General features: G+C 40.4%; 1 protein-coding gene across 2 annotated transcripts in view; it reads left to right on the top strand.

Annotated features, from left to right (window-relative positions):
* The window catches only part of LOC126175431 (solute carrier family 22 member 7-like), a 101779-nt gene that overhangs the window by 27192 nt on the left and 62000 nt on the right, over positions 1-12587 (top strand). For both annotated transcript variants that reach the window (XM_049922228.1, XM_049922229.1), the window contains exons 2-3: positions 252-496; positions 8743-8967. In XM_049922228.1, coding sequence (XP_049778185.1) covers positions 252-496; positions 8743-8967 — 470 coding nt within the window. The remainder of the gene's footprint in view (positions 1-251; positions 497-8742; positions 8968-12587) is intronic.

The following is a 12587-nucleotide window of genomic DNA, read 5'->3' as shown; positions in this document are numbered from 1 at the left end:
ACTGTTATAAAATATTTATTATTCATTTTTACTCGTATGTCAGCAAAGTTAAGGATTCATTAACTTCATTTTCCCGAAAGGATTATTTCGTTGTACGTTTGTCCCCATGTCTGCAGACGTAACCAATAGAAAATATAAAACGTGTTAAATAAAAAACAAGTGTTTTATAGAACGATGTCGTCACGAAAATCTTCGATTTCATTGTGTAAAAATATTCTCGTAGTCTAATGTCGTCTTTACTAAATTTACAGGTTCCCACTGGACAATACTTCAACGAAAAGACCAAGTTCGAGGACATAATAGATAAAATCGGAAGTAATGGAAGGTTTCAAATACGTATGAACATCATCTTCAATTTTTTGGCGCTGACTCTCTCTGCGATGTCCACTTTTGCAACACTGATTGCCCTCACAGTTCCGCCACACTGGTGTCACGTCCCTGGAAGAGAAGCCGCAAATATGACCGTGGAAATGTGGAAGAGTCTGACTATACCACGGTAAGTCTCACTTTAATTAGGAAATTTCAACTGATGAAAACCGCAACAGGTCAGTCAAAGTTATTTATTAATTACGACGACTTTTGTGACATTCTAGACACACCTTCAGTTGATATTTCAACACAGAATGTCTTTAAATGTCCATCAGAGGAATTTGGAAATATATAATAATAAATGAAAAATATTCGTTTAACGACAAGGAAACAGTAGCACAAAAGTATGGGGTGTAGCCATATGTGGCTCGGAGAGGTGGATAGTAAGGAAGTCAGGGCGGAAAAGACATCAGGTTTCTGAGGCATGGCGTTGAAGTACGGTACAAAAGATATCATGTGCAGCGAGGATAACCAAAGGAGAAGTCTTCAACAAAGCAAAGGAGAAGTCTTCAGTAACTCAGAGAAGAGGACTATCAAAGAGGCAAGGGACCGATGGGTTAAACAAAATGCTTCAAATGGCTCGAGTTCAAATGGCTCTGAGCACTATGCGACTTAACTTCTGAGGTCATCAGTCGCCTAGAACTTAGAACTAATTAAACCTAACTAACCTAAGGACATCACACACATCCATGCCCGAGGCAGGATTCGAACCTGCGACCGTAGCGGTCGCTCGGTTCCAGACTGTAGCGCCTAGAACCGCACGGCCACTCCAGCCGGCGATGGGTTAAACACCTACACATGTATAGACCCTTCATTGTGATATTAGTAGAATAAAAAAAAATGCCATAAAGAATGCACGAGGAAAACTAATTAAGGACATTGGACAAAAAAAAAAAAAACAAGATCTGTAATTGGCAATGTACTATGGCCTGAAGACACTTCTGGAAGATAGTAAAAAAGGCCAAACATAATTTTTACCTAACAATCAACCGCATGAAAACAAAAGAAGACGACCATATTAATATCAAAAAGTTGCATAGAAAGTTTAAACACAACTATACAATATTTAAAATCGTGTGAAATTTTTTGTAGCATTCGTTTATATGATACACTGAAGCGCATGAAGTTGTTAGTAATACCCAGATACAAGTAAGACAGCTCTTCAGGCCAGAAATAAGGATACGAACGCAAAATCGCGCAACGATGATTTACCCAGAAAAGTATTGTGACTCCCTTTCGTCACTATCTTGAAGCTGAACCTGTGGTGCAAATAGTCTCACAATCCGTGAACAACACAAGGACGGACCCTGAAGCAAATGGCCAACTCTGATCTAAATATACCTCCTACCTGCTGAGGACTCAAATTTATGGAATTAATTGCTTCCAGTTGCTGACCTGCTATATGGTAGCTAAATGATAAGGGACAGTGTAAAACGGGGCAAGATATTCGAAATTCTGACAAAAATAGGGGTAATACATAGGGAAAGACGGGGAAACATACAATGTGTACAAGAAACAAGAGGAAAAAGTAAGAGTAAGGGATCAAGAACCAAGCGCACCTATTAAAAATCGTTTAAGACAGGATGTAGTCTTTCGCCTGTTCTGTTTAACTTTCCTACTAATTGAGGTCTTTAAGAACGGTAAAGGAAACAGAGAGGCAGTTCTGACGTTGCGGTTCATAATGGAAGCGAGACTGAAGAAAAATGGAGACATGTTCATAGTATTTGTTGACCGGGAAAAACGTGTTCGACATCTACATCTACATCCATACTCCGCAAGCCACCTGGCGGTGTGTGGCGGAGGGTACATTGAGTACCTCTATCGGTTCTCCCTTCTATTCCAGTCTCGTATTGTTCGTGGAAAGAAGGATTGTCGGTATGCCTCTGTGTGGGCTCTAATCCCTCTGATTTTATCCTCATGGTCTCTTCGCGAGATATACGTAGGAGGGAGCGATATACTGCTTGACCCCTCGGTAAAGGTATGTTCTCGAAACGTCAACAAAAGCCCGTACCGAGCTACTGAGCGTCTCTCCTGCAGAGTCTTCCCCTGGAGTTTATCTATCATCTCCGTAACGCCTTCAAGATTACTAAATGATCCTGTAAGGAAGCGCGCTGCTCTCCGTTGGATCTTTCTATCTCTTCTATCAACCCTATCTGGTACGGATCCCACAGTGCTGAGCAGTATTCAAGCAGTGGGCGAACAAGCGCACTGTAACCTACTTCCTTTGTTTTCGGATTGCATTTCCTTAGGATTCTTCCAATGAATCTCAGTCTGGCATCTGCTTTACCGACGATCAACTTTATATGATCATTCCATTAAATCACTCCTAATGCCTACTCCCAGATAATTTATGGAATTAACTGCTTCCAGTTGCTGATCTGCTATATGGTAGCTAAATGATAAGGGACAGTGTAAAACGGGGCAAGATATTCCTGACGTTGCGGTTCATAATGGAAGCGAGACTGAAGAAAAATGGAGACACGTTCATAGGATTTGTCGACATAAAAAGCAACAAGAACTAGCAAAAAGGGCATACCTGACAAAAGAAGTCTTGTATTATCAAACACAGTCGTTTATTTGAGGAAGAAATTTCTGATAATATACGTCTGGAATACAGCAGTGTATGGTAGTGACACAAGGACAGTGGAAAAGCCGGAACAGAAGAGAATCGAAGAATTTGAGATGTGGTGCTACAGACGAATGTTGAAAATTAGGTGGACGGATAAGGTAAGGAATGAGGAGGCTCTGCGCAGAATCGGAGAGGAAAGGAATATCTGGAAAACACAGATAAGGAGAAGGGGCAGGATGATAGGACATCTGTTAAGGCTCGAGGGAAAGACTTCCGTGCTACTAGAGGGAGTTAAAGAGGATAAAAATAGTAGAGGAAGACAGTGCTTGGAGTACAGCCAGAAACAATTCCGGACCTAGATTGCAAGTGCTACTCTGAGATGAAGAGGATGGCACAGGAGAGGAATTCGTGGCGGGCCTTATCAGGCCAGTCAGAGGACCAATGATTCAAAAAAGAGGTCTAGAATAATTCTATAAATTGCCTGTCCCATCAAACTTCGTTCCCTCTGAGAAAGATAACTGCGTACCTACTCGCAAATGTGAAATCTGCTTACTGTAGTCTACAGATGAATGAAGCAGACGGCAATGCAATTGATTGCTTTGTGATAATTTCATTTAGAACTGCTAAACTTTCATCTTAGGTGGCTTATATTTTCTTGAGTTGTAGTTCTGCTTTCGATTTTCCTTTCGCAGTCGACGAGGTTGCTATTGAAATTGATTGCCACATACAATGCCAATCGAAAAGATTATGGACAGCCGCGAGATTGAGCATCACCACGTAGTGTTTCGGGTGCATGGCGTCGTAAGAAAAGTACGTATGTGGGAGAGGAAATTGCCCTGCAAGTCGAGGACGCTGTCTCTAGGGATGAGACATCTGGGAAAAATCAGCCACTGGTGCAATGTCTGGAAGGCGAAAATCGATCCTAAAAAGAGCAAGTCGACTCTGTTCTCTACCAAGCTCAAGCTTCCCAACCACCTACTGGTTACAGGTGACACGAAATTAAGTTAATGTGACACAGTCAAATTACTTGGATTTACCCAAAGCAAGAGACTGACTAGTAGATCGCGCATAACGAGCATGATCGACGAGAGTTATGGCCTATTTAATGGTAGCTCTTTGTGGCAGACTATTAGGCAACATAAAATTGACAGTTTGGTGCACCAGCACACTTCCGGCCACCTTGTGTGTTTGAGAAGCGTGGCCGATGGCAGCCGACAAACGCATGGGGCCTGAACCTTCAAAACAATCTTTTTGGCGGAATAACGGGCGACCCCCTCCAAACTATACTCTCAACTTTCAGACTAAGGAACATTTTGGGCAGTCATCCATCAACCAAATCATCCAGAGAAGATCAATAATATTTTATACAAAACGACCTTTTTACACGACATTCTCACTTATTCATTAGAACAAGAACACTGAAATTCGCTTCATAAAAAAGAAAGTTACGTCTCGCACGACACTTTATCGACTGACACACGTATACGGACTACGTAAAATTGAAATTGTACACAGATTATATCCACTCACTTTCCTAATCGTATACAGCGGAATCTGAAACCAGACGAGCACATTGTTCTGTGAAGGCTCTGTTTGGGGAACTGTTCTAGAGTCGATGCAGGCCGCAAATAGGGAAATCCTCTGACAGAGGACAGACTCGGAAACGGCGAAGCTAACCGACCGTTCACGTGATACATTCATTAGCATCTGTGGACAGTGGTTGAAGAACTGTGAAATTTCAGGTAGTCGCAAGGTGTTGGGCGTCAACGCCTCATCACTGAATGTGGCAACAAACTGTGAGATTTTGAAAGACTGTAAGGCTACGGCAGCTGTGTTTCAGAGCACACCGTTGATCGACATTACTAAACATAGGGCTTCTCAACAGTCAACACTCAAGTGTTCCGTGTTGAACCAGAGAAATCAGCAGTTAAGATTGCATTGGACATGAGATCGTCGAAATTGGGCCGTGAATCGATGGAAACGAGTCTCCCAGTCGGATCAGACACGTTTCCTGTTGTAGCTTGTCGAGGGTCGGTTCCGGAAACGCCGTCATCAAGGTGAACGGCTACTCGAAACACCTACCACGCCATGGACGCATTCTGGTTGTTTTTTTTAATCATATTCTCTGTTTTTCTCTACAGTTTTTACTCTATAAAACTCCGCCAACTACGAGGACAGCTATTTCCTGATGTCTTAAAACATGTCCTATCATTACGTCCTTTCTTAATGTCAGTGTTTTCCATATGTTCCATGTCTTACCGCTTCTTCGGAGAACTTCATTACCAATCAACCAACCTTCTATAGCGCCACATCTGAAATGATCCGAGTTTCTTCTGTTCCTTTTTTCCCACAGTCCACACAGACCATGACTTACTGCCATACAATGCTGCACTCCAAACGAACGTACTCAGAATTTCCTTGCTCAGATTAAAGCCTATGTTTAATACTAGTATATTTATCTTGGCCAGGAGTGCCCTTTTTCCGGGGTACAGTGCTTTTTGTGTCCTCATTCCTTTGTCCGTCGTGGGTTATTTTTCTTCCAAGGTGGTAGAATTCCTTGACTTAGTCCAATTCGTGATAAACAATCTTGATGTTCAGTTTCTCGCTATCTTCATTTCTGCTGCTTTTCATTGCTTTGGTCTTTCTTCAGTTTACTTCAATCCATTAAACTGCTCGTGCTATTCAACATATCCCGTAAATGTTCTTCATATTCGCTAAGGATAGCAACGTCATCAATGAACATATAACTGATATCCCTCCACCCTGGATTTTGATCTCATCCTTGAACCTTTTTTAAAAATTTCTTTCTCAGTTTGAACAGTAGGGGGCAAAGACTACATGCCTGTCTTACACCCTTTCTTAACCGATCACTCTGTTCTTTAGCTTCTAGTCATATTATTTCTCTGGGTACGTAATCTATGTTACCTCCCTTTTCCAATAGCTTACTCGTATTTTTAATAGTATCTGTAACATCTTGCTCCATTTTACAATCTCGAACTTCTTCTGTGTCGACAAATCCTATGAATGTTTTTTAACTTTTTCGGTCTCGCTCCATCATCGAGCGCAACGGCAGGACGGCCTCTCTGGTGCCTCTACGTCAGATCATTCCAAACTGATGCACGTCTAACAGATGCTTGATTTTCTTTTCCATTCTTCTTTACGTATATCCTTATTAGCAGCTAGGATGCGTGAGATGTTAAGCTGATTGTGCGATAGTTCTCGCACTTATCAGGTCTTGCTGTCTTCTGAATTGTGTGAATGATGTTTTTCGCAAGTCTGATGGAATGTCGCGAAACTCGTAGATTCTACACACCACCTTGAAAAGTCATTAGCCTGCCACTTTCCATAATTATGGATTTACCTAAATTTTATTGCGAACCACATACATCCTATCTTGCTTGATGTCCATCCCGACTGCCACGGTTTCTCTCATGTCAAAAGGCCCGAATCGAGCTGCAGTGGTTTGAGGATCATGATAACTGATGTATTTGCTGCCAAATGCGCCTGGTCTGAACCCGAAGGAACCTATCTGGGACGCCATGCGACACCATCTCCGGACCCATAAACCACCGGCCAGCAATTTACGTGAACTGCGTGACTTATACGTAGACATATGGTATCGTACACCTTTGCAACATACTAAGGATCCACGGCACGCAGAATAGTTGCAGTATCACGTTCGACAGGTGGACCGGCAGCGGTAGCCGAGCGGTTCTAGCGCTTCAGTCCGGAACCGCGTGACTGCTACGATCGCAGGTTCGAATCCTGCTTCGGGCATGGATGTGTGTGATGTCCTTAGGTTAGTTAGGTTTAAGTAGTTCCAAGTTCTGGGGAATAATGACCTCAGATGTTAAGCCCCATAGTGCTCACAGCCATTTTTTCCACAGGTGGAATAACACGCTATTAAGCAGTTAATGGTAATGTCTTGGATCATCAGAGTATATTAAAATGTTGAAGAGTAAGTGACGAAGGATCTTTTGTTGTATTGGCTGTACATTAACAGTAAAACTGTCATTTTGCTTGGACGCATATTTTTTATGTAATTAAACACACTCTGCCCGTAGACATCCTACGAAGAGGTGTTTTTGTATGTTGGTGACAAAATAACGTAGGCAATGTGCAAATGGTGTTTTACTCGGTGTAAAATACGCGATTCTCCGTAACAAGGTCAGAAATAGTTGCAAGGAAGGAACGTGTTAAAACAGCCTATACCACAAAAGGACAAACACAGCGTCTTCTTGTGGAGACATATGTTTAATATTTACATTCTATATTGCTCATAATGTAGTGCAGTTCTCTATCTACAAAAGTAGACTTGTACGATAATTAGAAATTGAGATACTAATAGACTTAATGAAGTCTAACAAAACCTAAGTGAGACAAGCAAGCCAGAAGCAATTTTGGAGTTTCCTATTGAAACATTGCGCTTTATTTTTCATAATTAAAATGTTCTGAACGTTTTCCTCCTGGATTTTCAATGTATCAAAAGAAAAAGTCATTCACAAATACATACTCAAATAGTGAACTACAATAATATTAAGTCTTTGTAAAGTTAAAAGAAAGTGCGGTATGGTACGTGCATAATTTCGACGTGGTGTTTTGGTTTCTTGTTGGTTACACTGTGGATAATTTTAAATAAAAAGTTATCCACAATGACTAGCGGTGCAGGAAGACTTAAGAAACGTGTTATATGGTTTAGAGATAAATGTTTTAATTCAATGGCCATAATGAGTGAGATTTAACTATGAAAAATCTTGGTTTTATCTCGAAAATGCGTACCGATACTCATATTTATCAGCTGCAGTGTGTCAGTTAGTTTGTTCCATGACTTGTCTACCTTAGTATTGTCAATGTATTATGGAGAAACAATGTACAAAATGGGCCTGGTTTATTTAAAACTCGAGCAATGATAGTTTATGAAAATTTATAAAGGATTGTCTTGAGAACTATTTCCTTACATAACAACAATAAACAACTTGTGCATATCGCTGAAGTTTGAAAACATGGGTACCAGAGGTTTCAGTAAAAAAAAAGGAATATGATAAATAGGAACCTTGGGCCTGTTTGGTTGTGAACAGTTTTATTCATACTAGTCCAATTAATATCAGAAGAGTTCTGCATTCGTTTGTGTATTTTTAATTTTAAGATTGTTAGAAGAAGCACAATGATGTTGAATTGATTTTTGATGTTGGTTTTTCTTCTTTTCTGATTTACTGCCAAACTACTACAGAATGAGGGTTTAATTATTCTGTTTTACATCGGTACGAAGGCGCTCATCTAGGGTGCGAAACAGTGAAAATGTAAAAATAACAAATAAAGGATCTGTATAATTTTCGAAAAGCCTGAGACAGTTAAAATCGAACATTAACAACTGATTCGGCAGGAGCGATTTTTGGATAAAGTGAAGCTGATATCTAGTCACCAACAAATTACGCAACACATTGTGCACCAAGCTTCATCCACACATCTCATTTACGAACAAAATACGAAAGGCGTTGAAATACGTCAACGTACAGGTAACAGTAGGTGGCCGAAACATATATTTATTTTCCCTATTTTTCTATGTTTCTTCTGTATTTTCCGTGTTTTGTCAGAATTCAAAACCAAATGACAGTGGAAAAATTTTATACGTCTACTACATAGTATTCCACATAATTAGTTTAGTCAATGGAAGTCGAAAATATGCACAATGACTCAAGTGTAACCCTTTACGTAATGGTTGATATCTTTGTACACAAACCACACGAGGTGAAGTGAAGCACAAAGAGTTTTTGCCTGTTGATTAAAATTATTTGTGTTTATAGAGACGAAAGAGGATACAGCAAGTGCCTTATGAAGACGCCTGGAAATGAAAATGTGACAATGTCTTGTACCCACGAATGGGAATACGACGACACCTGGTTCAGCTCCACTGCCGCTTCACAGGCGAACTGGGTGTGCGACAAGAGGATGTACCCCAACAAGCTCTATTCTATCAGCCGATTTGCGTCGATACCGTTTGGAGTTATGCTGTTCTACTGTGGTGACAGGTTAGTAACCGACTAATTCCGAATTTCTTATTTTTCTTTGCAATTTCTGTGTAACTTCATTGTTATTTAGCATGTTTTATTCCGAATACAAGCAGACAGAGTGGATCCTTAGACAAGTGCAATTCATTTGCAATGAAGTCTACCGCTATCATTGGGGAAATGGTATTTCAAACTGGGACTATTTGGGGGGATGTTGTCAGTTCTGAGATTAGTCTGATACCCAGAGGTGCCTTCCAAAATTTTTTGGTTGGAATCAATGGAACGGTGCTAGTTTGCATCACGGAGACAGTACTATACTTGGTAACCTTATGAAGAGGCACACTACTAGTCCATATATTTCAGCCAGGTACCAGGGAAGTGGTTTTAGCACAGGGCTCAGAAATAGGGAATACTCTGGAGGTGATTTCCATGTTTTGGAGGTGATTAGCAGTTCCTGAATTTGCCTTATAATGAAGGAATAATGCTCGAGAACCATCGTTAACACTTGTCTATTGGAACTGTTTCCAATTTATTGCTGTAACAAAAGTATTCCATTTAAATAAGACTGATGTCTGGATACAATCGATTTTGTGTTTTTGAAAGTTGATGACTCGCTTAACATTTATTAATCCTCAAATCCAGTTCGATTTTCGAGGGATGTTGATGGCACCATTCAGTCTATTTAAAATTAGACAGTACGCTTACTTGGCGTGTTACTATCATTTGGACAACAGGTAGTGGGTCTTCTATCCACCCTCACAACTGGCTCTAATATGGCCTAACGTATATTTATTTGACATTCCCGTCATTTGGGATTGAGGTAACGTACATAGATGCAAATTAACCTCTTTTTAATCACGTATCCACCTGAAGAAGTTTTATAAGCTACAAAACCAATTGTGGTCCCATAAAGGATCTTATATACAGCTATTTGCGGTTTTTATTCCTCTGGATTTATTTATCTCCTCCTGCCTTTACACCGACCACCCACTGAAATAATTTTTTCTTCCTTAGCAAAAGGAGACTAAAAACGGTGCTGCGAAAAAAAGTGAGTGGATTGGATTCTTGCTGGGTAATCCAAGGCTTCTCTTTTGTAACAACTGCTAGTTCATTACTGACAAAGTGGTGATCAATTTTCACAAGCGTGTCGAATGGGATCTTCAATACCCCTCCCGAATATACGTCAATAATACTCTGATGAAGTGGATTAAACTAATTTAAGATATCAACGACATAGGCTAGTCGCAGTAGCGGGTCGGCCATGATAATCCCCTATTGATGAATACAACTCCAGAGCTCTAATAACATTCTCGCCTTCAGTCAAGGAGCTTCGTACTATTACATAATGGAGATAGCGTACGGGTTTCGAAACTCATCACTTCAACGTCACTTAGCAAAATTTACCACGTTGAAGTCAGTGTGTACTTAGTATAGCAACTAATAAAGAAAATTTCTCATTGTGAAGCGGAATTATTAACTTAAAGATGTACTACTAGAGAAAAATCGAATGAATTGGATCCCTGCAATGAGCCATAAATTAGAAATGTATGTCGAGGATAGTAATGTTCTACCTCATATGTGGTGTAAACCATCACCTTTTCTTCTCACAAGCCCCAGAACAGATTTAAAGAGAACTAATTTTAATATGAATCTCTCCGTAAATGATATGTAGGATTTTTTGGTAGTACTTAAGTTGAAAACGTCAGTTTTAAATCAGTGAATATCAAGGACTTGAAAAAGGTAGACTCCCTTGACTGTCCAGCAGTTTCTCGTGTTCATGCTGCCTGGATAGTTTACCAGATGTGTCTACAGTGTACTACGCTGAATTATTCGTGATTCTGAAGCTGGTGGAGAAGATGAGGTAAGACCATTGGAGATGTTAATCAACTACAATTCGCTTGGTGCTCTCCTTTCAACAAATACACCCACGGGAAAAATGGTATAGGGGCTTTAGGATACACTCTCTTTGCTGCAGCAAACTGGAACAGAGGCTATTTTCTGATAGTCACTGAGGCTCATGGGAAAGAGTTGTAGCCACCAAGGAGTTCTGTGGGAGTGACAGAAGAAAAAACTGCCAGTTCACCGGTTATGCATTGGCTGGAGGAAAAACAGCTTGAGGTGAGGGAAAACGAACTTAGGCTGTGTTACCAACTTCTACGTAACGCCCCATCTTCCTGTCACACGAACGATGTTAGGTCTCACCCACCCTCTTCGAATAGGCCCTTCTACACGTATTCCACATTTTTCTCTATGTAATGACTCTTTTGTAATGCCTGTGGTGTACTCATTTTGGTACTGCCTATTTTTCGGCAATGCCTTTTGTATTCTGACAAGAGGGCCAGTGTTAATTTTTGTGGGGATCTGTTTTGGCTGATGACGAGATGTTATTGCTGAAACTTTTAAAGTTTTGTATTTTTTCTAGTATTTTCTAGACTCCTGCATAAGCTTTTAAGTTGTGGATTTGTGCTAGTGGTTGAACGTCTTTTAGTCCTTGGATCAGCATGTTATTTTCGTGTCACTGGCCTTATCGTGAGGCAGCAAGTATAAGAGCAACACTAGAACAATCTCACATAAAAGATGCTATCATACTATAATCAAAGAATCAAGTGCGAACAAAATGAATCCCATTCATCATACTGATCGAGTGTTCGAAGCTAGTAGGTGTGGAGTGTTTATGCTGCTGAGGAGAGGCTCTGCTCTATGGCGTCATTCATAATGGACACTTCGTTTCTGCTCTTCTGGAACTGTCAGCAGTTTTCAGTTGCTTAACGAATTTGTTACCGCGTCTTCACTGCTTAGTCAAACTGCTGCTAGGTGTTGTTGTGTCCTGCATACTTCCTCTTATGTAATGCCTCGAGTGTAAGGAAGACAGGTCAGCCTGTGCTCTTCCAACCATTTTCTGCTGAACTGGCGCACAGCCGCACACATGGGTGTCAAGGTTGCTGTCTTCTTGGACAAGTAACGATACTGAAATTTTTACGCATCCTGGCTAGTAGCTTTTGATATTTCCACTTGACTATCCTAACATAGTAAATTTTACTCTTCCACTTCCTTACTAGTTTGTCGAGTAACATGCCCCTGCATTTTAACAAAATTTGTCCCGAATTTTATCCTTTTCTCTCTGTTTGGTTAATTATCTTGCATATTTGCATCTACTCTCAACCTTTAGCTCTTTTATCCTAGCTCAACACTATTTTTCTAGCTTGCTTCTACTTACAATTAACTCTAAAATCTTTTACTTAATGGTACGAAACCATTCCGAAGAAATTTCATGGACGATTGTCCCCTTTGCACGATTTATTCTCTTTCTGAGACTGCATGCAGAAAAGCTAGTATCTCTATAACATTAGTGGTTGATACACAGACTGTAACGATATTTTGTTCACGCTTCTCTTGCTATCTGTGTACAGCCATTTGACCGATAGAAATTTGACCTCTTTGTGCAATGACAAATTCATTTATTGCCCGTGGTAGAGTGCCATCTAAAGCTTTATTCGGAAAGGTTACGTTTTGCATAGGTAACACACTAGAAGGTTTCTCCGGCCAGTTCAACATTGGTCGAGTTCTCGTATTTATCGTGGTATCTGTAATCGTAGCAGGAAGATGAAACTTTTTTCCCGGCTACATTACTCTTGGTTCCA

Source organism: Schistocerca cancellata, chromosome 3, assembly GCF_023864275.1.
Source record: "Schistocerca cancellata isolate TAMUIC-IGC-003103 chromosome 3, iqSchCanc2.1, whole genome shotgun sequence".
NCBI classification, from domain to species: Eukaryota; Metazoa; Arthropoda; class Insecta; order Orthoptera; family Acrididae; genus Schistocerca; species Schistocerca cancellata.
This window is presented reverse-complemented; position numbering and strand designations above follow the sequence as displayed.